At 45.0% G+C, this 23,451-nt stretch overlaps 1 protein-coding gene and 1 non-coding gene across 2 annotated transcripts in view; both read right to left on the reverse strand.

Annotated features, from left to right (window-relative positions):
- Positions 1-8,316: 8,316 nt before the first annotated feature.
- SRP9 (signal recognition particle 9) overlaps positions 8,317-23,451 on the reverse strand; it is an 86,355-nt gene continuing 71,220 nt past the window's right edge. Inside the window, exon 3 of the mRNA XM_044059814.1 lies at positions 8,317-9,880. Coding sequence (XP_043915749.1) covers positions 9,761-9,880 — 120 coding nt within the window. The 3' untranslated portion in view covers positions 8,317-9,760. The remainder of the gene's footprint in view (positions 9,881-23,451) is intronic.
- On the reverse strand, positions 16,877-16,949 carry TRNAV-UAC. The gene has a single exon. It is a non-coding gene; the product is annotated as a tRNA-Val (tRNA).

Here is a 23,451-nt window from a genome sequence, read left to right on the forward strand (position 1 = left end):
AAGCTGTTAGCTGCACTGTCTGAAGGTTGGATGCAGTGTTTCGAAATTGTGTTGAGTCAAAAGTACAGGCCACTGAGGGAGGGCCCACCTCCTGGTGTGACATATGCTCCATAGTAGTGGGTACCAGTGTTGTCTTGGCCAATCCGGAGCTATTATGATTCCCTTGGGCTTCTCTGCTTTGATCTTTAGTAATACTGAGGTCATCAGTGGCAAAGGTGGGAATGCATAGATTGCTAGGGAGTTCCAGTTGAATGAGAGGGCATCTATTTTCCAAGCTTTTGGATGGTATGTCTTTGTGCAAAATTTTGGTAGAAGATGGTTAAGGTGAGAGGCAAATAGGTCCACTTCTGGCTTGCCCCATGTCGAAGTGAGTTGTCTGAAGGCCTTCGGGTGTAACCTCCACTCGTGTGGATCTGTGAAATTCCTGCTTAGGAAGTCCGCCAACACATTGTCTTTTCCTGGAACAAACTGGGATTGTAACGATGTTTAGGCTCAGTGCTTTCTCCCAAAGCTGCATTGTCAGTCTGCAAAGGGGGTAAGAGTGGGTGCCCCCCTGCTTGTTTATGTACCACATCACAGTGGTGTTGTCTGTCCGTATCATTAAATGGCCTTGCTGGAGTTGGTGTTGAAAAGCCTCGATGGCATGCATTACTGCCAGCATTTCCTTTTGGTTTATATGCAGATGTGTTTCCTTTGGAGACCATTGTCCTTGTATACACCTGCCCTCCATGTGCGCCCCCCATCCAAGGTCTGAGGCGTCTGTAGTCATGGTCTGTGTTATCTGTGGTTTTTTGAATGACATACCTGTGTTTTCCTGGCTCACCGAGGCCCACCATAGGAATTCCTTTTGTAGGCATGGAATGAGTGGTATGATTGTCTCAAGTTGTTGCTGTGCTGAGACCAAATGCTTTTTAGGTACCATTGAAGCTTTCTCATGTGTAGTTTCGCTAATGGAACCAGTAGGATGCCATGTAACCCAGGGCTTGTAGGAATCTCCTTGCAGTCATCTGGGTGAGTTTTGCTAAACCTTTGAAGTAATGAGTTAACCTCTCTTGCTTGTCTTCGGTCAGGTAAGCCATCTGAGAGGCTGTGTCTAGTTTGGCTCCTAAGAAGGTTACTTGCTGGGATGGCTGCAGTCTTGACTTTTGGAAGTTGACTGTGTATCCCAGAGCTTGAAGTAATCGTATGACATAATCCAGTTTTTTGTCAACATCAATTTGTCGTCCGCTTGTATGAGGCAGTCGTCCAGGTACGGGTAGATTTGTATACCCTGGAGCCTGCAATGAGCAATTACTGAAGCCAGGCATTTTGTAAAATACTCTGGACGCAGTAGATAAGCCAAATGGCAATGCTGAGAATTGATAATGCTCTGGCCCTGCAAGAAATCTGAGGTATCTTCTGCAGCTGTGTCTGATGGGGACATGCAGGTATGCCTCCTTGAGGTCCAGAGTAATCAGCCACAACTCCTTGCCCAGCATGGGAAGGAGTTGCTGTAGAGTCAGCATTTTGAACTTTGGTACCATGAGAAAGGTGTTTAATGCGGACAAGTCCAGTATTGGTCTCCATTGAGATTCTTTTCTTGGAACAAGGAACAGTCGAGTAAAATCCCTGTTCTTGTTGTGGAACTCTTTCTATTGCTTTCATTCGAGTCAGCAGAGTGATTTGCTTGATAGCCTCTGCCCTTTGATTGTGTGGTAGGTTTGGCATGCCTTGTTTTCTTGGTAAGGTATGAAAATGAAACCTGTACCCTCGGTCTATAATGTCCAAAATCCATTTGTCCTTTGTCAGTCTGTGCCAGTTTTCTGCAAACAGAGATAATTTCCCGCCCAAGGGAGTTTCTAGTTGTTCCCTGGTGGGCGGTAGTAGAGGAAAGTCATTGAGTTTGTGGTTGTTGGGCAGGTGAAACCCCTGCGTCACTTCTTTGGTTTCCTGGCTGCCATTGTCATCCCCTGTAAGGGCCTCTGTATTGGCCTCTTCCTCGGCCACGTCTGTTCTTACCCCTTTGAAACTTTTCTGGATTAGGAAAGGACCAGTTTTTCGAAGGCCAATTCCTACTGAATGTGGGGGGTTGAACCTGGAGGAAATCTTTCACAGTCTGAACTGATTTTGCTTTTTCTTCGATGGTCTTTAACACATCCTTAGCATTTGCACCAAAAAGCTTGTTCTTTTCCAAAGGTGCATCCAGAAGTTTTGCTTTTACATGATCTGGTAGAGGTTGATCTTTTAACCAAGCAGGTCTACGAATCACTGCCTCTGTCATAGCTGCCCTACATGAAGCTTCCAGTGCATCATATCCACACTGCAGGAAGTGATTGCTTACTTGCTGAGTGTTATGTACAGCTTCCTGCAAAGTCTTCCTGTCTAAAGGATCAGGAGAAGCTAATTTTTTTGTAAATCTTCTAAGAGGTAATCCTGATATTGTAACATATGAAAAAGGCAATTTAAAGCTCTCATAGATAAGGTAGTGGATGTGTAAACCTTTTTGCCCCATCTCTCTAATGACCTTGCTTCCCTGTTGGAGGGCAAAGGATTTTTTGAGGTGGAGGCTGAAACTCCTTTAGGCCCCTGTGAAATAGTTTCCAAATCAGCAGAATGGGCCCTAAATAAATGGGAATGAGTTTCTGGGACCCTGTAATACATGTCTGGCTTGGCTGGAGCAGGAGGAAGAGAATCAGGGGTAGCACTAGAGTCAGAATACAAATCATCCAGAACATCAAGTACAGGAGGAATAGCTAAGGGCCTGTGCTGAGGCTTCTTAAGGAAAGTCCTAAGGAGTTTCCTAGAATCAGAATATTCCTGACCCTGCCACTTGAAATGTTCCCTCATGGTGTGCAGAACTTCCCCAAAAGAAATATCCTCAGGAGGGGAGGCCGAAGGGATGGAATCTTCTGCATCCAAGTCCTCATAAGTCTGGAAGAGCTCTTCCTGGCTATCAGAGTGGACAGAGCCCTCAGAGTCTTCATCTGAAGGAGTAGGGTCAGAGGGTTCAACCCGGGGCCTTTTATCAGGAGGAGGCTGGGATGCTCTCTCAGGATGGGCCTGTGAACCTCTAATCATGGAAATTAAATCAGCAGCCATGGACATAATTCTCCGGAGTCGGCTGAGGTAAGGATTTAGAAGTAATATGCTTTGTTTTGCTGGCTGCCTTAGCCCTAGTGTAGGCCTTAATAGACATGGTCATAGGAGGCCTGGCAGCTCCACGTGCAGGAGTGACCTTGTCTACAGCAATGGTCTCAGGCATTTCCTCAGTTTCGGTATCCGGAGGAAAGTCTATATCTGGCATCGGAGTAATGACTGGAATGGGAGTCGTCAGTAATGTGGTGTCTTCGGTTCGGAGCGGTGGAGAGACAGTCTCAGAGGGAACCGGAGCACTCGCGCTAGGTTTTGGCGTGGAGTCGGTGGTAGACGTGGGCCGAGGATGTCAGTCCCGGTCTTTTCGCTTTTTGGGTGTTTGCGATGTCGGAAGATCCGACGGCATGGTGTAGGCAAATTTATCGCCGAAAAAATCTTCAGCGAACTCCACCCGGCGCCTGAGAGTGCGCTTGAAGCGAGCACAGGCTACACAGGCCGGGACGTCGTGGTCTGGGCCCAGGCAAGGAAATCCTTGAGAGGTATTTGTTTACCACAAAAAAGACAATTGTTAACTTTCAGTAATTTCTGACATCGACTGAGGCAAGAAAAGGTCCCCAACGGGGTACTTAGCTTTTTCGATGACTTCGGTATCGTAGAATACAGGAGCCGACCGACCGGCACTTGCGAACTGCTTCTGCTTCGGGCACCGCGCGGCAAGAAAGGCTGAAGAAAATGGCATCGGCTGATGCTTATGTACTCCAGCCGCTCTGACGGAGAGAAATGCGACATCAACCGACGTCGGACCCAGACTTTGGAATCCAGCCGACCGAGGGCTGCCTGAGGCAGGACAACCCCACATGTTATGACTGCAGTTGCATTCTTGAAGGACATCTCCATGGGATTTTTCTGGCTTCATGCACCAAGTTGAATCTTGTTTGCATCACTTTATGCATCTGAAAGGACATAGGATGGTGCAAAGGGGACCACTGTGTTATAGGAGTCGTCCTTGAAGTCATCTCATGTGTAGCCTCGGTAGGAGAGCTATTGTAACCGATGCTGCCAAGTTGGACAGCCCGAGTTGGAATCTTGCCTTGAGCGAGAGTATCACCCGGAGTTGGGACCTAGAATTTATCTGATCTGGCAGGGAGGCTAGGCAAGATTGGGCATGGAAAGTTGCTCCTACAAATTCCAAGGTTTGAGAAGGAGTTAACTTGCATTTCTCCCTGTTTACAGAGATTCCTAGGTATTTTGCTAGTTTTACAGTGCAGTTTAAAGCTGTAACCAGTAAAGGCTTGGTGGGGGTGGTAAGAAGCCAGAAACACACTGAATCCTTACAGTCTTAAGTGAGCTGTTACCACTGCCATGCATTTGACTACTCTGGGGGCTGTAGAGAGTCCAAAGGGCAGTGCCCAGAATTGGTAATGATTGGCTCCCAACCAGAAGCAAAGAAATCTTCTGGAGCATTTGTCCATTTTCATGTGGTAATGCACATCCTGCTGAAGATCTATTAAGCCCATCCAATAGTCTTTCTTCAGGAATGGTAGGAGACTGAACAGTAACCATCTGGAATTTTGTTTCCTTGACAAATTTGTTAAGAATGCAGAGATCCAAAATTTGTCTCCGGTCCTGTCTTTTTTGGCACTAAAGAACCTAGAGTAAAATCTGGATCCCATTTGATCTGATGGGACTACTTGGAAGACTTTTTTCAGACACCTTTTATATTTGAGCTACTGCTTCCCTTAGACTGGCTGGAACATCAGGAATGTGCCTTAATGACTTTGGACAAATACTGAAGGGTATGTGATAACTTCTGGCTATTACATTCTGCAACCAAAAATCTGTGGTTGTTTGCCAGGCAGGGTGGTGCAGACAGAAATGTCCCCAGATTGCTTCCAGAGGAAAGCAATCGGGCCACTCTTCAGGAGCGGTAGTAGGGCTGACCAGAGAATCTCTCTAGTTACTCTGATTCCCTTCTGCCACTGTAGGGGCATCTTCCAGATAAGCTACCCCTTCTGCCCCAGGGAGTAAACTCGCCACATGCGTCACAGAAAGGACCCTGGGATTTCTTTTGCCACATCTTTCCACTCCTCCGATTTCTAGGAGGATCGTTGAGGGGTGGAAAAACATACATCTATGGCAGACAGGGCCTTACCTTCCTTCTCACACCTGGCTAGCATTCCACTTTTGGGCCAAAAAGGGAAGAAGCTTCCACTGGAGCATTAAGAAAGAAGACTTAAAAGGGTCTGCAAAGTCACATCCAGACGTGACGTCTCATGATAATGCCTGAACTCACAGCTCTAGCCACCCCTTCGGTAGTGTGAGAGATTAACCGCATTGACGAGTTGGATATAGATTCCTGGGTCGCAAGCTGCGAGGCAACTTTGTCCCATACCTAATTAGAAACTGCTCTTGCTAAGGTTCTGGAGAATTCTGAGATTAGTCTCTCTGTAGCCTAATAAAAGAGACAGTGTGCCAAGTAATTCAAGGACCACATGGGAAAGGTCAATGAGGCAAACACTCACTTCCCTAACCCGTCCACCACCAGAGACTCCCTGTTTGGGGGGGGGGGGGCAGTCTGGCTCTCCTTGGCTATTTCTTTACTAGTGGCCGCCATAGCGACTAGCGGTAGGCCTTTAGACCAGTGTGCGCTTCCTTCAGTCAGGGACAAGATTTTGTCTGGTCTCAGGAGGATTGGTTCAATAATACCAGGACTCTTCCATACACGCTGCATGACAAGTTGGACAAGTTAGTCTGCAGGCAGGGTCACCCAAGTAGAGGGTCAAGCACAAAAAGCCTGCAAGAATACAGACCCCTCAGAGGAAGGGTTGGTGGGCTTCCAGTCTTCTTGCTGCTTTAAAAATTTCCAGTAAGTCTCCAAAGGAGACATCCTCAGGGGGAGACCATGGGGACCCCTCCCCTTCATCGTAGTCCACATCTTCAGTGAGGGACTCCTCAGGGGTGTCCACGTGCTTCCTCTTGCACAATCTTTTGCGTGGTACCTCTTCAGCAGGGACTTCTGATGAGGACTCCTAAAAGAGGGCACCCTGCGTTAGGGTAATCTTGAGGCTGTTGTGCTTGATGTCCCGATGTGGTGGCCTATCAGCTGCAGTTCAGACGGAGGACATACCAGATATCCCCGACACGGAATGTTTGCTTACAGGAGGCAAGGGCCCTCTCCATCACTTGGAAAGCTGGCTCACCTTAACAGGGATGGGAGCCCGGAGCAAAGGACAACCTTGGAACCAGAGTCACACCCTGCTCTGATAGGCCCACTCCCAAGGAAGGAGCCCCAAAGGACATGGTACTGCCAAGACTCCCAGAACTATAGTAGACTGGGCCGTAGGAAAAAAAAACAAACAGTGCTGTACTAGGGTCACGATGCCCACAGTCCAGTCATGATCCTGAGGATGTCTTGGCTCAGAGTGAGCCAAAGGTTCAGCTCCAGCATCACGGTGAGACCCACCAGTGGAACCAATGGAGTGGGAACCAAAATAGAAGTCTGTGCAGAGTGCTTAGATACCTGCAAGGAGGTCAAAGGAGGAGAATATGCAGGAGTCCGTGGAGAAAAACTCCCCATTCCAGTTGGAGGGGTAGTTCTGGAAGGTGTTGAAATCCCTTTGGCAGTCAAGCAGCTGATCCACAAGACGCACCACGTTCAATTCAGAGAGGCTCCTGGAAGATTGTGCTACTATCCCTGACAGAGAAATCTGGCCATTCCAAAAAAAAAAAAGAGGGCTATACTGCTACCCAAAGAAAGGATCTGCTGTGGGAAAAGTATCTGGTCAGAGGGGCAGGCTCTCCTACTGCCACTGTGGTCTCAAGACCAGTAACATGTACAGGGTGGGGGGGTAGTGACCGGTGCTGGATTAACTATTGCTGGTGCCAAATAGGATGGAACTGAAGTGCTTGTTGAATTGGTGCAGTAGATATTGTGGCTTTGGAACAGAGGATGGTGCCATGGAGGGCAGTTGAGGCCTCTGAGCCAAAGTCATTGGTGATCACCAGAAAGAGGTGAAGGAATGATCAGATAGATATGGGATGCCCAGACCCGAATTTTAATACAGCACATTATTTGCATGGTGTTGCTTCTCTTTGCCCCCATGGCTGAGAAGAAAGTGACAACATTCAAACAAATTCTTTATCTGGCATCACAAAATACAACACAAATAGAATACAAGTACAAACTCTAAAACTCTAAATGTAAAAAAGAAAATGGAAAAGTGTGTGTGTGGAAAGAATAAAGATGGCATGTAGTAGATTCAAAGAAAGAAAAGGGGAAGAAAGTAGAGAGAGGAAAGGCCTGTACCAGAAAGGGTACCCAGATTACCAAACTGGTAAGGAGGTAAGAAAAATTGTACTCACTAGGGGTAAAAGTTTAGCTACTAATAAGAGAAGGTATTACAAGAGCAAAAGGAAGAAATTGTGGAAAGAGACTTCAGAACAATAATTCTTAAAGTTTTTGGCTGGCACAAGCTTGTTATAAGGCCAACTTGGTTCAGAGGACAGAGCCAACACCCATCAATAAGGAATGAATGAAGATCAACATCAAATTTACACCTTAAGCTACTTGCTCAGTGTCACATGCAAGAGTCACCTAATGACTCTGTATGGTCCATCTTGCAGTAAGTACATATGGTATATGGGTATCACCACTAAGCAGTGTATGAAGTTTCCCTGATAGCCTAGCACTTTGTCCCCTTATGCTAGTTGCCCGGTTCCTCAAGTGCTTCACATCCACAGTCTACCAGCTAATCACCCTCCCACTATTATCTACTAAAGTCAGAAAAATCACCAACACCCCCTCCACCCAGGACAGGCATATTTCATCCCCCCTCACACTTCACCTCTACTTGAACTACTTGAACCCAGGTCAGCAGATCCATAGTTGAGGCACTATTGCTCTTTTGCCACTGGAGCAGCTAAGACTAGAATAAACACCTTGGTTGAGGTTGGTGCTTAAGTTTCTCCGCAGTACAACTGCTGTGGTAATCTAGACCCTTTTATATCAACTACAAAAATGCCGTAGTGTCCTGTTAATTTCAGACATCAAATCCCCATTACCCTAAGCACTGTTTTAGTGCCTACAAAAGGTAGAAGAAACAATGAGACAAGACAAATGTATCAGCAAGAACTCCAGATAGCACACACTGGATATTAAAACACCCAAACAAAACACAAAACATATTTCAGTCCTAACAATATCCTTAGCTGCCTTGTTTGATGCCATAAAGAATCAAAATCTTCTATAAATGTATATGACAGTTTACCAATTTTTAAAAGTAGCACACAAATGAGATGAAAACTATTAATTAGAACTTCACATGATTGTCATTTCATGAAAACAGATGGAAAAGATGCAATATTACAGCATGTGGTCACTCAAAATTTTAATCCCCCCCCCCCATTTGCTTTGTAGTAAAGATGCTAGTAAACAGCCCATAAAGAAAACTGTTAAGGGAAAAGACTTGCTTCATTACACAAAGGAAGTGGCAACTAAATTAAACTTCTTGAAATGGCTGCATCAGCCCTTAAATCCAACCTGAAAAACATTCCAGACGCTTAAAAGGAGGTTCCTCTGTTGCAGGAAATCTGCTAATTTTTGAATGCTATATAAAAACCTCTGAAAATGACCATTTGGGATTCAAAATATTTTACAGTAGTTTTCTGCAACATTTAAATATCTTACCTGGGAAGGTTTTGCACACCTGAGATAAATCGATCAAAATAAAATGTCCTCACAGATCCCACCACCACCACATTCAAAACACTGCTAAACTATATGGTGAAAGATAGACTGAAGAGATGTTTGCCCAACAGATTCTGGAATTATGCATAAATGTTCAGCACCAATACTTTAACATGGGCAGAAAATCAAGCAACATGCAGAAAGCCCAGAAACAAGTGGCAACACTATTCAGCAATCAAACACTGATGTTCCAGTTCTAAGGTGGGAGGGCAAAACTCACTTGATTCACTGCAGTGCAGATCCCCAGTAACAATCTCCATTCATGCCATACAGCAAGGAGGAATATGGCCTCCAAGGGTGAGGATCTACCATTAAACAGAAAAATAGAACACAGTGTCATAGCACATGCAGCAATAACAGTAGCCTGTTAACATAACAAACAGGCTCAACCAATGTCCATCTATCCAGTAGATAAGAAAAAAGTATAGGTTACAAGAAAAAAATATACATTTCAATATAAAAAAGTATCCTCGCTATCTGGGTGCTGTTAAAAAAACAAAAAACCCCACTAAGACAAGTATCTGTCTCCAAATCAAGAAGCTCACTTCCTTCAAAGGCACTACATTGTCACATCCCCCTACATAGTTCTCTGCTTTAAGGGCATGCCATCAAATTTAGTATCACTTGTGCAGGAGCCTCAAAACTAAACATGTACAGTTTTTTACGTTAAGAAACAAGAGTACTGTGCTCAGATCCAAGAGCTCTACTTGTTACTAGACATGTAGATTCAGTTATGCAGTACTATATATAAATCTTTGCTTGTTCTCCAAATAAATAGAGGCTTTCCACTGAAAGCAAAACTAAAAAAAAAAATTATGGCAACATCTCCTGAAGATAAATGTTCAGTCTGTTGCTGAATAAAGTTTACGAAATCACATGGTAATTTTGTGGTTTCATGTCTTCCTGGTGTAAACCTTCAAAAAAAGTCTAATTTCTGCATCATCAGTCAACATCCATGGCAGCACTGCGAGACTCCTTGGATACCATCAGCCTCATCAAGTGCACTTGAAATCGTTCTATTTTCTTAACATCCTGAGCCTGATCGGTTCTGTACTTGAGACACTGTTAAAACAAACAAAAAAAAAAAATCATAGCGATCATTTCACCAAGCACTTCATGTACTGAAATTAACTTGGAAGAATCCTCAAAACTGAAGGCAATTTCAAACAATATTGTTTGTACATTTTGACTAATCATAGAAGCATTTAAAAGTATGTACAATCACGTGTGCAATCACAAGATAGGACTTTCAATATGTGTGTGTGGGGGGGGGGGGGCACATTAGTTCTAGACAAAACGAGATTACCATAAATGTAGATGTTGAGTTGTTGCAGTCATTACATTTGGGAGAGAGACCGAGAGAGTTTCTCCAATACAAAGTTAAGGAGAAATTTTTGGCCCCTCTGAGATACTGCTTTAGCAGAGGAGGAGAGAAGGGAGGTTCTGTGTTGTAATGAGCTGAAATGGCTGAAGCATTGATTTTTATGGGGAAAAAAAAAATTTAAAAAGGGTCAGGCCCTTGTGAAGCATCTCAGTTCACTATTGCAAAATCTGAGGTAAATTGGGCACTGCTGTGCTTATCCCGATTGATTCCAGGCACAGAATCTTTTCCATTTATCATAAGATTTTCTAGTACTAGGTCTTCTCGCCTACAAAATGACATCCATCACAGGTTTGCTGAGGGATGCTAAGGGGAATTTAAGTGATTAGCCAGGATGCAAGATTAACTGCGGTGGTGGTGCTGCGGTAGCGTTGTCGACTCACAGTAAGACGTTGCCCTGTTAGATTTTCAGCTAAAGCGTCTTGTGTGGAGACGTGTGAATGGGCATACCTTCGTTGAAGGTTGTGTCAGAGCTGGCAACTGTGCACGTAAAAATCTACTGCCAATCATTAGCGGACCCCTAACTGGGAAAAGCTGAAAGACATCAACAAGTCAGGCTGCAAGATTCAAAGTTTGGAGCCGAGGGTGCAGAACTTGGTTGTTCTGCTGAGACAGTAAGGAAGGTGTCGGAGGCAAGTGCCATGGAAAGATTGGAGACAGACTGCATAGGAGTTGGTACCAGTGCTGGAGAGGCCAGTCTGGAGCAATCATTTTTGGTTTGTCCTGTAACCTTTAGCAGAAGTTTGGAGAGCAGAGGCAGAGGGGAAAAGGCAGAGAGTGATGTGTACCCCCAGCTTGTTTATGTACCACATAACTGTGGTGTTGCCGGTCTTTACCATTAGTTGTCCTGGATGAAGGTAGTCCTTGAAGGCTGTCCGTGCATTCTGTACAGATAGCATTTTTTGACTGATATGAAGGTGCATTTCATTTGGGCTCCATTTGCCCTGAATGCACTTCTCTGCCAGACGAGCCTCCCATGCATAGTCTGATGTGTTTGTAGTTAGGGTTTGGGCGGCAGGGGGTGGTATGAATGGTAGTCCCTTGTTTTGGTGGCAGGCCTCTGCCCACCATAGAACTCATAGTTGCATGCAAGGAATGAAAGGAATCATTGTTTCCAGGCTGTGACAATGTCGACTCCATAAACTTTAAGTACCATTGAAGTTTCCTCATATGCAGTCTTGCATATGGAATTTGAAGAATGCAGGAGGCCATGAACCCAAAGGCTTGCAGTATTTTTCTTGCAGATAGCAGGGTTTTTTTGTGGCCACCTGTTTGAAGTAGGTCACCAAATGACATTGCTTTTCTGGCGTAAGGAAAGCCATCTGGGCAGTTGTATTCAAGCTTGCACCCAGGAATGTAATTTTTTGAGAGGGTGCCAGTTGTGATTTCTTTTCATAGGTGTACCCTAGACAAGTTAGAACCCTTTTTACAAACGCCAGATATTTTAGAAGAATGGCCTTGTTTCCTGCCTGAATTAGACAATCGTCCTGGTATGGATATATTTGAATATTTCTTTGCCTGCAAAATGCATCTACTGGAGTCAGGCACTTTGGCTTATCTACTGCGCCCAGGGTCTTTACAAAGGGCAGTGCAGAGAACTGACAATGCAAGTAGCCTGCTTTGAAGCGGAGGCATCGTCTGCAAGATTCCTCGATTGGGATATGCAGGCAAGCCTCTTAAATCTAGAGTTGCCAACCAGGCACCTTTGCATAGCATAGGAAGTAACTAGTGAAGAGTCAGCATCTTGAATTTTGGAATGTCCAGAAAGGTGTTGAGTAGACAGATTAGTCTTTTCTGGGTACCAGGAAAAGTCTGGAATAGAAACCTTGTCCCTTTTCCTCTTCTGGTACTAGTTGAATAGCCCCCATGTTTAAGAGGGAAAGTACTTGTTTCTGGGCCTCTGCCCACTGATTTGGGGGCAGGTCTGGCCATTCGTTTGGAGTTGGCAACGTGGGGAAATGAAATCTGATTCCCTGGGATACTATATTTAAAACCCATTTGTCCTAGGTTACAAGTTGCCAGTTTTGTGTATGAAGAGCCAGTCCCCCCCCAAAGGGGCAGCTAAAAAGGTAAGTTCTTGGTAACTCTTAGAGGAAAAAGTCATTGAGACTGCTTACCATAGGGAGAGGTCTTGTTTCCAGATTTGGAGGAGGAGGCACCCCCATTGCTTAGTTCTGAAAGTCCCTTGGGAATGTCTGGTTTTGACTCTAGTGGCTCTGGAAGGAACTGGAAAGGACCAGTTCTTAGTAGGCCAGTGCCTACTAAATCTTGGAGGTTGCACTTGTAAGAAATCTTTCACAGTTTGCATAGATTTAGCTTCATCTTCCATCTTTTGTAGAACTTCTTCAGCCTTATTACCAAAGAGACTGGCCTGTTGCAAAGGAGCATCCAGTTACAGCAGCCCTGCAAGAAGCCTCCAAAGAATCAAAACCACATTGCAAAGTATGTTTTCCAACTTGTTCAGCTGAATGCAATAAATCCTGTAAATCTTTATTTTCCACACAGTCTGAAATAAACATTTTCTGTTTAAGCAGTCCCATGATATGCTGCTGATATTTTAGCATATGGAATTGACAGTTTAAAGCCCTGATTGACAAGGTTGCAGAAGTATAGGACCTTCTTGCACCATCTATCTAGTGCCCTGGAATCTCTATCAGAAGGGGTAGGATTTTTAGCAATAGAAGCCTTAATGCCCTTGGGGCCCTGAAAAATGGTTTCAGGATCGGCAACAGGATTTTTGCTAAGGAATTTGTGGGAGTCAGGAACCCTGTAGTATCTTGTCTAGCTTACAAGGAGCTGGAAGCAGAGAATCAGGAGCCATACTAGGTTCTGAAAACACATCAACAATGTCTAGAACAGGAGGTATAGCGAAAGGCCTATGCGGTGGAAGAAAATCCCCAAGCCTCTTTTTAGATTCAGAAAAATCCTGACTTTCCCACTGGAAATATTCCCTTAACGTATGTAAAGTTTCCCCAAAAGAAAAATCCTCAGGGGGAGAAGCAGAAGGAATAGAATCCTCTGCATCAGAGTCCTCATAAGTAGGTATACACAAATCCTGCTCATTAGAAGAGTCAGAAGAAATAAAATCCCGTTCAGAAGATTCAGTCAATTTCAGCCCTAGGCCTCTTTGAAGGGGGGGGGGGGGGAGGTGGCTACCCCTGATTAGAGTAATTAAATCTTCAGCCATTTTGATCACTTTTTTAAGGCATAGGGGCCTGCACATGTGGCCTGGGCATCAGTTTTTTTAGACATAGAACGAGATTTTGGCCTTAATATTGAAGATGATGTTGGTTTAATATACATATCTGTAGGCCTGAATACCCCCCCTCAGAAGCCAGTGCCTGCACAGCGGCTCCAGACCCATCCAATGTAGAGACATCCACGGGTTACATAATAAGCATCTCGTGGCATACCGGACTCCGAATGGGTCTCAGCAGAGGCAGCGGGTATCAGGGGCTGCAAAAGCACCTCACCGAGTACCGGTGAACTGGAGATTGGCTTAGAAGTGTTGTCGGCAGTTTTGGACCTCAACTGCCTGTCTTTTTCTTTGAGTTTTTGCCAACAGATGTCATTTCTGGATAATTAATCAGTGATCCAAAATATTTAGTAGCAAAAGTGTACAGACGACGGATAATGGGCTGATTAAATAAAGCACAGAACTGGCAACAAGGTATGTCGCGGTCAGGGCCTAGGCAAGCAACAGTACAAACGGAAATCCTTATGAGGTATTTGCTTCCCACAAGCAATACAATTATTAACTTTTATGGACATCGGAACGTTTCCCCAACGGGGTACTTAGCTTTTTAGTTGAAGACTTCGGTTCTGAAACTCAAAAATCTTCAGGAGTTGGCCGACCGGCACTTGCGAACTGCTTCTGCTTTGGGCACAGTGCGGCAAGAAAGACTGATGTAATGGCATCGGCTGAATGTTTTATACCCCTGACGACCTGATGTCATGGAAGGGACAGCAACCAACGCAGGACACAATACTTTGTTAATCAGGCCGACTGAGGGCAACCTGCCAGCATATTACCAAAATGTAATGACCAACAGTGAAACACTAAGAACATCTTCAACGAACATAGCAAGGTCACAAAAAACTTTTGCTGCTCTACAGCTGGTTTGCATGCCTGCTTGTCAGTATTACGGGCCCACTTCAGCAACATCTGCATTGGGTGGATGCGAAGACTACTTCCATCAAAAAGCACCAGGGAAACTGCCCTCGTGTTAGCAGCTCTTGCTCCCAAGTAGGAGAAAATCATGCTTGGGGAGGCACAATACACCGTAACAGTAAAAATGCCAAAAATGTTATACAAGCTACTTCAGTCGCATGCACCACTAGGTCATTTAAATCAACTTTCAACAATGTTCTATCTTAAACTATGAATTCACACTTTAATTACAAAAAACAAGGCAGACATACTTTGCATTCTAATTCAAAAAGTTTACATCATAACAGAAACAGACCATGGAGGACGTGCCAAGCTAACACTAAGTTGCTTATAAAGTTGCAATTCAGCACAGCATCAATTTGAAGGAGCATACAGTTTCAGAATGCTTATGTACTTTGACATTAGCAAGTTAATGGGAACTACTTAAAAACCTAGGTCAGGACTTCTAAATCAACAAGCATTTCCCATGCTAGACTGCAGTAAAGTAATTCTGACCTGTCAAAATGTCATGACAAGTCAGACAGGCTCGCAGTGAACAGCTAAATAAAACTGATTAAAACCTTACTTAAATTCAGAGCAAGGATGAATACATCTTCAACAAGCAACTAACCTACAAGAAGAGGGCCCCAAATGTTTTCTAAAGTCGTAAAGACAAAAAAAAAAAAAAAAGTGTTACATTAATCTTATTTACACTAAAGATTGCTTTGTCGTCCTCCAAGTGGCTTGCTGTACAATGGTTTTCAATATATCCTTTACTACATAACATACCATCTAAAAGAATTTGAGAGAGAAACAGGGGGGACCTGGACAATATGTTCAGGCATAATAATAACATTATCAGGCTGCTTTAATGGACAGGATACAAGAGACATTACTACATTCAGTTCCAAAGAGGAACTTTATTAAATGTTTAAGACAGTGACATAGGTACATATACATTAACAGAGGGAAAAAAATAAGAGCACGCTTCATGTAGGACACTTTACTATTATCATTCACTTATGAACAGCCCAATTTCTTCCTTCCCCTATACTTTACTACCACCGAGCATCATTCTGCATGTACTGTTCCCCCAAATTTCCAAATGGAGCTGATCAATGAAAGAGCACCTACAGCAGAAACAGGCTTCACTTGAGGGGAAAGCTACCCAAATGAGTAATCTTTTATTCAGTTCAGCACATTGAAAGAATTGTTAGAGTGGAAAGAAATCCCAAGACTCGCTAGCTAACCTGGAAATTAAACAACTTTCCCAGATTTCTCCCAAAAAGTGATAGGACACAGAAAATTTGATGAAAGTAAGGAAAGTAGAACAAGGACATGTCAAGAATTAAACCACCACAAAAACCGAATGCCTCGGTAAACCAATCAATGCCAAACCTTACACCCTCGAGCTACACTGTGACTACATAATATACCAGTAGGAGCAAATTTACAAAATCATCATATCTACCACAATACTCAATGGCACACCTCAGAATCCAAAGGCAGCTTGGGTGTTCCTTTGCTTGACGCGCAAGAGGAGTCTATTTGAAAAATTAGTCATGTGTTAGGTTACATATCTTCACAACAGGTCCTGCTTATTTGCCACTGAACATGGAGGTTTTTGATGTGGGTATTTGGGGTATTGCCAGATTTAGGGAAGATGAAGATCCAAAAAGGTGTCTTTCACATTAAAGGAAGGTTAGGCAGAGATTGCCATTTGCCACACAACTACCTATAAGAACCGAAATATAATGAAAAAAGCATTTGGTCTATCTGGATAACTAATCTTAGTCCAATTTTTCTTTTAGGGAACCTCCAAGTTCCCCCTAGCTAGGCAAGGTGTTTGGAGATATGAATGTCAAAGCGGCATTGCATTCAATGACAGGTACAATAAGGACTATACAAGGACTACATGCAGCGGGACCAAGACTTCCTTGGACCCAGAAGAGACAAAGCAGATTATCTGTGCTAGACGGAAAGGATGTTCCAACTGTTTACAGTGAACCTTTCCTTGAGCATGGTGTAGCAATGTGCCATGTTCCAACTGTCCCAAATTTTAAAAGGGCATCTTTTACATGGCAGGAGTTAGGATTCTATTTGGAAAGTTGGATTTTCCTACATTTTTTTGGCATGGCATTTGAGCCCATGGTTATTTACACCGGGCACAGATCTGATCAAGCCTTGAAATGCTAGCAGAGGAGTTAACAGCATCCAGTTTGTAGCAGTCAGGAAAGTTAATCCACAGTCCTAGGACTTCTGCTTTTACATCAGATAAGTAGATATATGTTCATAGATAGTTCATAGATTAGTACTAGGCTAACTACCCTTGTGGAACATTTTAAGCCTAGCCAATTGCCCAACATGAGAATCAAACCCTGCACCTTGTGTCTGTAAGGTAAACACCTTAACCATTATGCCAACCTCTCCCCTTAAATGTACCTCAAACCATGAATTTGGTTCCTGGAATCAAATCTGTTATTGTTTATCATGCCTACCCTAATTTTCTTATCTTGCACTGGCATAATAGTTCCACTGGGGATCGAACCCAGGACCTTCTGCGTGTAAAGCAGACGTGATAACCACTACACTGCAGAACCTACTCACTTACCCGCCATCAAAAATGACAGGGCCTATAGGACACCACCTTTTGTATGGAGGAGCTTCCAACAACCTTAACTTTTCAGGTCTTGTCAGCAAAGCAGTTAGCTATCCAAACAGCATGACTAATTGGTGATCTTACCGATATCTGCATGGGGAATAAGGTCAGTCCTTGGTCAGATCTACAACTGGACAGTTATCCAGGGCCTCAATAATCCTCTCCTAGAAATCAAGTGGATTGAGTAGACAAGTCCAGTCTTTCATGAAAAATGATGTGGATAAGAAATTATCCAGATCTGTTCAGTAATGATGCATTCCATAAACTTAAACACTATCTTTACAGATACTGCTGAGATTCAAGGGCATACAATTACAAGGATCTGAAATTTCCACACCTATTCAAATCATAGAATGCCACTTAAGTCTTACCTGTCACATGCATAAAGAGTTAGAGCCATGTCTTGGTGCACCTCCCTTGGAGTACTGTACTCAAGATCCTTTACACCCACAAGGTCAATAGTATTACGAGAACAGGAAGTTATTGATCCCTCTCTGCTTCTTAACAGTAGTGATGGGTGTATTTTTCTTTCTGCCTTACAACCCACAGGCATACTTCACTTCCACTAGGAAGATCTGATCTGCATTGGGTCGATGCTTCCACACGAGAACTTGTGCCAACAAGCAACCACATTAGAACGTATGCCAGCAAGCAACTCCCACCTCCTGACCTCCCCTGGTCTCTACTGCAAAAATTGCACCATAAATGTGTGCCCCCCCCCCCACTCCCCTGGGCACATGTCAGTTGAACAGTATACACCCCCCCCCCAAATGCTCCTCCAGTACTAGGGCCTCAAAATCAAACCCTAGACATCTGTGTTGCAATTAGAGCTCCATCCTTCTGCACAGTGGCAAACAGTTAATACCTGCATCTCACACAGGTGGTACGAGTATCAAGTGTAAAAGACTGCCTAAACAAATCAGATACAACACTGAGTATTGAGGCAATCAGGATTACTGACTAGACACTGGACAAAATAAGTCTCACAGTGAACATGGATAAATTAATTCCTTTGAGGTTCCCCCAGAGAGCAACAGTTTTATTTGTAGCTCTTATATTCTACAAACCAGTCAGATTACACCAACTAATCCCCCTAATAGAGCAAAACTTTTAGTTATGTACTCACCATAACTTCAGATGTTTGGGATCCATCTCGCCTACATTCTGACTGATGGGTTCGGAGCTGATCCTCGGCTCAGACTCGGCACGCTTATGCCAAAGAGCGAAGTCCCTTATTGGCTGAGCTTACTATATCCCAGGGTGCACCACTACCAGTCCCCCAGATCTAGTTTGTCCGCATACATGCACACACGCATGCACTGCTTATATAACATTGACAGATAAAAAAAAAAAAAAAAAAACAGTAGAACTCAAACCGTTCACTCTCTTCTGATCTCCAAGGCAGGGGGAAGGAGGGTGGGTTATTAGGAATGTAGGCGAGATGGATCCCAAACATCTGAAGTTATGGCGAGTACATAACTAAAAGATGTTATGTGATCCTATCTCGTCTACATTCGGACTGATGGGACAGCGTCCCTAGCACTTAAATCCTGGGTGGCTCACTGGAAAACACTCCTGAGTACCGTGGAACCAAATGATGCTCGTCCTTTAGATGCCACATCCAATTTATAGTGGGAAATTAAAGTGTGCGGGTTGGACCAAGTAGCCGCAGCACAAATCTCAGAAATAGCGAGCTTGGAATGGAATGCAATAGAGGTAGCCATAGCTCTAGTGGAGTGAGCTTTGACAGATGTTGTAAGTTGTTTATGTGAAGAGGAATAAGCTTGAGTTATGCAATCTCTGATCCATTTGGCAATAGTAGCTTTAGTGATGGTTTTACCCAGTTTATTATCTGAAAAGGACACAAACAATTGATCTGTTTTCCGAATTTGTTGAGTCCTATCTAAACAGAAGCGCAATTGCCTGTGAACATCCAATGTATGGAAGGTGTATTCCGCTTTGTTTGAAAATTTTGGAAAGAAAACTGGTAGCTCTAAAGATTGTTGGAGACAGATTAGAGCAAACTTTTGGGACAAAAGATGGATTAGGTCTAAGTGATACTCTATCCTTGTGAAAAATCAAGTACGGTGGTTTGATAGATAGGGCTTGAAGTTCTGAAACTCTTCTTGCAGAGGTAATTGCAATTAAGAAGGCAGTTTTCCAAGACAGATATTTCAACTCACATGTAGCAGCTGGTTCAACCAAATCAAGATCCCACGGAGGCAGGATGAAAAACTGGGGGTCTTAAAAGCACAGCACCTTTCATGAAAGTTTTACATAATCTGCTGCTCATCAACGGTGGGTCTATGGAATCGTGAAATTTGAAGATAGCTGCTAGTTGGACTTAAATAGTAGAGACTGAAGATCCTTGATTAAACAAGGATGTTAAAAATTTCAAGACCTCTGGTATCGGGGCAGTAATAGGGTCTAAGCCTCTGAGTTGAGCCCAGATAGCAAACCTCTTCCACTTACTGTGATACAATTTCTTAGTGGTGGGTTTGTGGGCTGAAGATAAAATGTGAATAACTTCCGGGTCCAAGGTGTGATTTCTGACTAAAGTCGGAAGTGGAGGAGCCAAGCTGTTAATTTCAAAGTGTGAAGGGACTGGTGCTGTTGTCCCGACTGATGAACCAGAAGGTCCGGAGTTAGATCCAAGAACCATCCAGAGTATATTTCTGTAGGTAGGGGAACCATACCTGACGAGGCCAGTACGGAGCAATTAGAATCATTGTGGACCCCAATTGGGAAGCTTTCTGGATGACTTTGGGGAGGAGTGGAATCGGAGGGAAAGCATAAAGCAGTCCTGTTGGCCAAGGTTGGACTAGAGCATCCGTAGCTGCCTCCCCTTGACGCGGGGTCAAGGAAAAGAACCTTCTGCACTTCGTGTTTCGTGGTGTTGCAAACAGGTCGCAGCACGGAATCCCCCATCTTTTGAAAATCTGAGCTGCTACTGTTTCGTTCAGAGACCACTCGTGAGGAGAGAGAATAGTCCTGCTCAGTCTGTCTGCCAATACATTGGATTTTCCTGGAATGTGGGTCGCTACCAGGAAGCTTGGTAGCCACTGCCCATTCCCACACCCTCATGGCCTCTCTGCAAAGGGGGTAAGATCTGGTCCCTCCCTGTTTGTTTAGATACCAGACCACTGACATGTTGTCTGTGTGGATGGCGATAATGCCTTGAGGGAGAAACTTGTGGAGGGCTTGTAAGGACAGAAGTACAGCCCTCATTTCCAACACATTGATATGGAGAAATGTTTCGTTTGGAAGCCAAGAACCCTGAACTGACCTGCCCAGACAATGCCCCCCCCACCCCGTCTGGGAGGCATCCGTTGTCAAGGTGGCCACGGAGGGGTATAACAAAGGGTCTTCCCAGATTCAGATTGGATGGCAGAAGCCACCAGCGGAGGTCCCGCTTTCTGTAATCAGTATGTGATGATTGAGGAGATCCTGAAAAGACCATTGTGTCGATAACAGCCACTGAAGAATCCTCATGTGCAATCTTGCCAGAGGAACTAGGAGAACCGTGGCAGACATTGAACCTAAAAGTTGCAGGACCATCCTGGCTGGGGCTTTGGATCTTAGAAGCAGGGCTCGGACTTGATCTTGTAATGTTTGTATCCTTTCGGAAGGAAGATTATTAATTTTGAGTCTATCTCTGCTCCTATGAATCTTATGCGCTGAGAAGGCAGCAAGACAGACTTTGACCAGTTGAATGTAATTCCCAGAGAAGCACCCAGGAGATGGTGGCTTGTAGGTTCTCTAGTAGTAGATGCCTGGTGGTGGCAGTCAGGAGCCAGTCGTCCAGATAGGGAAACACTTGGAATCCGAGACTCCTCAGGTGAGCAGTCACTACTGCCAAACACTTGGTGAACACCCTGGGGGCTGTGGTGAGACCAAAGGGCAGTGCACAAAATTGGAAATGACAGTCTCCCAGGCTGAAGAGATACCTCCTGACGCCTGATGTATCGGTATGTGATAATAGGCGTCCTTGAGATCTATGGAGCACATCCAAACATCTTTCTCCAACAATGGGAGAATGGATTGTAAAGTGACCATTCGAATTTGGACTTCATGACGGACTGGTTTAGTTTGCTGAGATCCAAAATGGGTCTCAGGTCCCCTGTCTTTTGGCACTAAAAGAACCTGGAGTAATTTCGGATCCGATCTGGTCTGTGGGGACCGGTTGGATGACTCCTTTTCTAGCAGCTTTGAAGCTTCTACGGCTGCAATTTCCCTTTGACTGGGTGGTGGGTCCGGGATTTTTGGATGGTGGGGAGAGTGTGAAGGGAATGGTGTAACCTCCGTAATCGCACCCAACTGTCCTGAGTAATAGACTCCCAGGCTTTTAGGTGCTTGGCAAAACGGCACCTGACTGCCTCCGGAGCAGCACAGCCGGGCAATCCCTCATGGAGTGTGGGAGGCTGAAGAGCCACGAAAGGACTCGCAGTCTCCAGTGTTGCAGAGGCCTTTGCTGCCTCTGGGACGGCGTCTCCCAGAAAAATTTCCCCGTCCTCTGCCTCTGGAAGGGGAATCTTCCTGCTGTTGAGGAAAGAATTTCTGTGATTTGGAACCACATCTTCCCTCCTCTTTAGCCTTGGGATAAGGCCGAAGGGAGTGGAATAACCAGATAAAGTCTTTCCCTCCTGCTCACAGCGGTAAGAGTGTCTTTACCTTGGGTCCAAACAAAGAGGACCCATCAAAGGGAGCGGCAAAGGAAGACTTGAAGGCCTCCGCTAAATGACACGGAGCCAGGCTTGTCTCCGTGAGCGCATATGAAATGAGCCTCATGGACGAGTTAGAAATAGAGGTAAGGATAGCCAACTGAGAGCTAACCGACTGGGCTAGCTGCTCAGGTAGGTTACCTGAGAGGGAGTCTGAGAGCCCTTGACCAGATCCCTCTGTAGTCTGGTGAAATGTGCCAAATAATTCAGGGACCTCAGAGTAAAGGCCGCTGAAGTCAGGGTGCCCCGCACGGGTCCATGCTCCTAGACTCCTTATTAGGAGGATGGACGGACGGAAGCCTCTGCCGTCCTGCTGGGTAGCAGATGCCACCACCATGGCATCTACAGCCACTCGCTAAGAACTCCTTCTCGGTGGGGCAGACAAAAATTTGTTAGGGCGAGAAGGCACTGGTTCCACAGTATCTGGATGTTCCCACCCCGACAAACCAAATCCAGGAGCTCGGCGGGCGGAGACACCCAGGAGGCGGAGGGCTGAGCCGGCCTTGAGGAACACCGACTCATCAGCGGAGGGGGTTTGGAATTCCAGCCGCCTCGTTGCTTGAGGATCTCTAGAACGTCTGCAAATGAGACATCATCCGACTTTGGGGACCCCTCCGCATCATCAAGATCAGTGTCCGATGTAAGAGACTCATCGGGGAATCCACGTGCTTCCTCTTGCACGATCTCTTCCTTGGGGCTCCTCGAAGACAACTCCGAAGACCCTCAGGAGGAGGGGAACCCCAGTGGGGGTAACCTCAGCCCGGGCTCCGCTGCCTAGAGACAGGGAACTGCCAAAGACCCAGTCGCCATGCCCAGGGAAGGTGCGAGATGGTCAAGACTTGGCCAAGGCACTTGAAGGCTGGACCCCAGAATCCTGGGAGGGTCCAGTCTCCGAACCATGATAGCAGACGGAAGTCCTTCAAGCACCGAGAGGGAGGCTTGGAACAGACAGCATTGGTCCGGTCCGGCCGAAGAAGTCCCGGACCCGAAGGCGGCGGGTCGGAGCCGACCCTAGGATCTCCACTGGCTCCATCAGCACCTGCTCCGACAGAGCGGTCGGAGGAGGAATGGCAATGGAATGGGCTATCTGCGAAACAAATTTCTGAAAGACCGGGGACAAAGTGACTGACAGGGGAAGGCCCTTCAACTGAAAGGGAACCTCTAGTCAGAAAAAAAGGCGCAATCACCACACAAATACTTCACAAAAATATCCAGTCATACACAAAAAGACGAAATAGCCGTTAAAACAGCTTTTTGTTGAAATTCTAGGAAATCCCTGACAGGAAAGTAAGTGAAAAACACTACTTAGCTCAGCCAGCTCGAGACCACGTCTTTGCTTGTTAGTGGCAAACGAGATCTGGGGGACTGGTAGTGGTGCATCCTGGGATATAGTAAGCTCAGCCAATAAGAGACTTCGCTCTTTGGCATAAATGTGTGCAGAGGATCGGCTCCGAACCCATCAGTCAGAATGTAGGCGAGATAGGATCACATAACATCCAGATTGTTACCCATTTTTCTGATCTGCAGCATGAAGAATGCAACAAAATCCCATTTTGAAGGGCAGACTTCTAACACAAGAAATATGCAGAAAAGCAATTGAATTGCTTTCTTTCATTTCATCCGCTCCCTGACAAAAAAAGTTACAATCCACTGCTACAAACACTATGTCACTAACTTGTCAAAGTGAAGGACCTAGACAGGGTGGCAACTTATGAGGAAAAA

Source organism: Protopterus annectens, chromosome 1.part2 (assembly GCF_019279795.1).
Source record: "Protopterus annectens isolate FY-2018-M chromosome 1.part2, PAN1.0, whole genome shotgun sequence".
NCBI classification, from domain to species: domain Eukaryota; kingdom Metazoa; phylum Chordata; order Ceratodontiformes; family Protopteridae; genus Protopterus; species Protopterus annectens.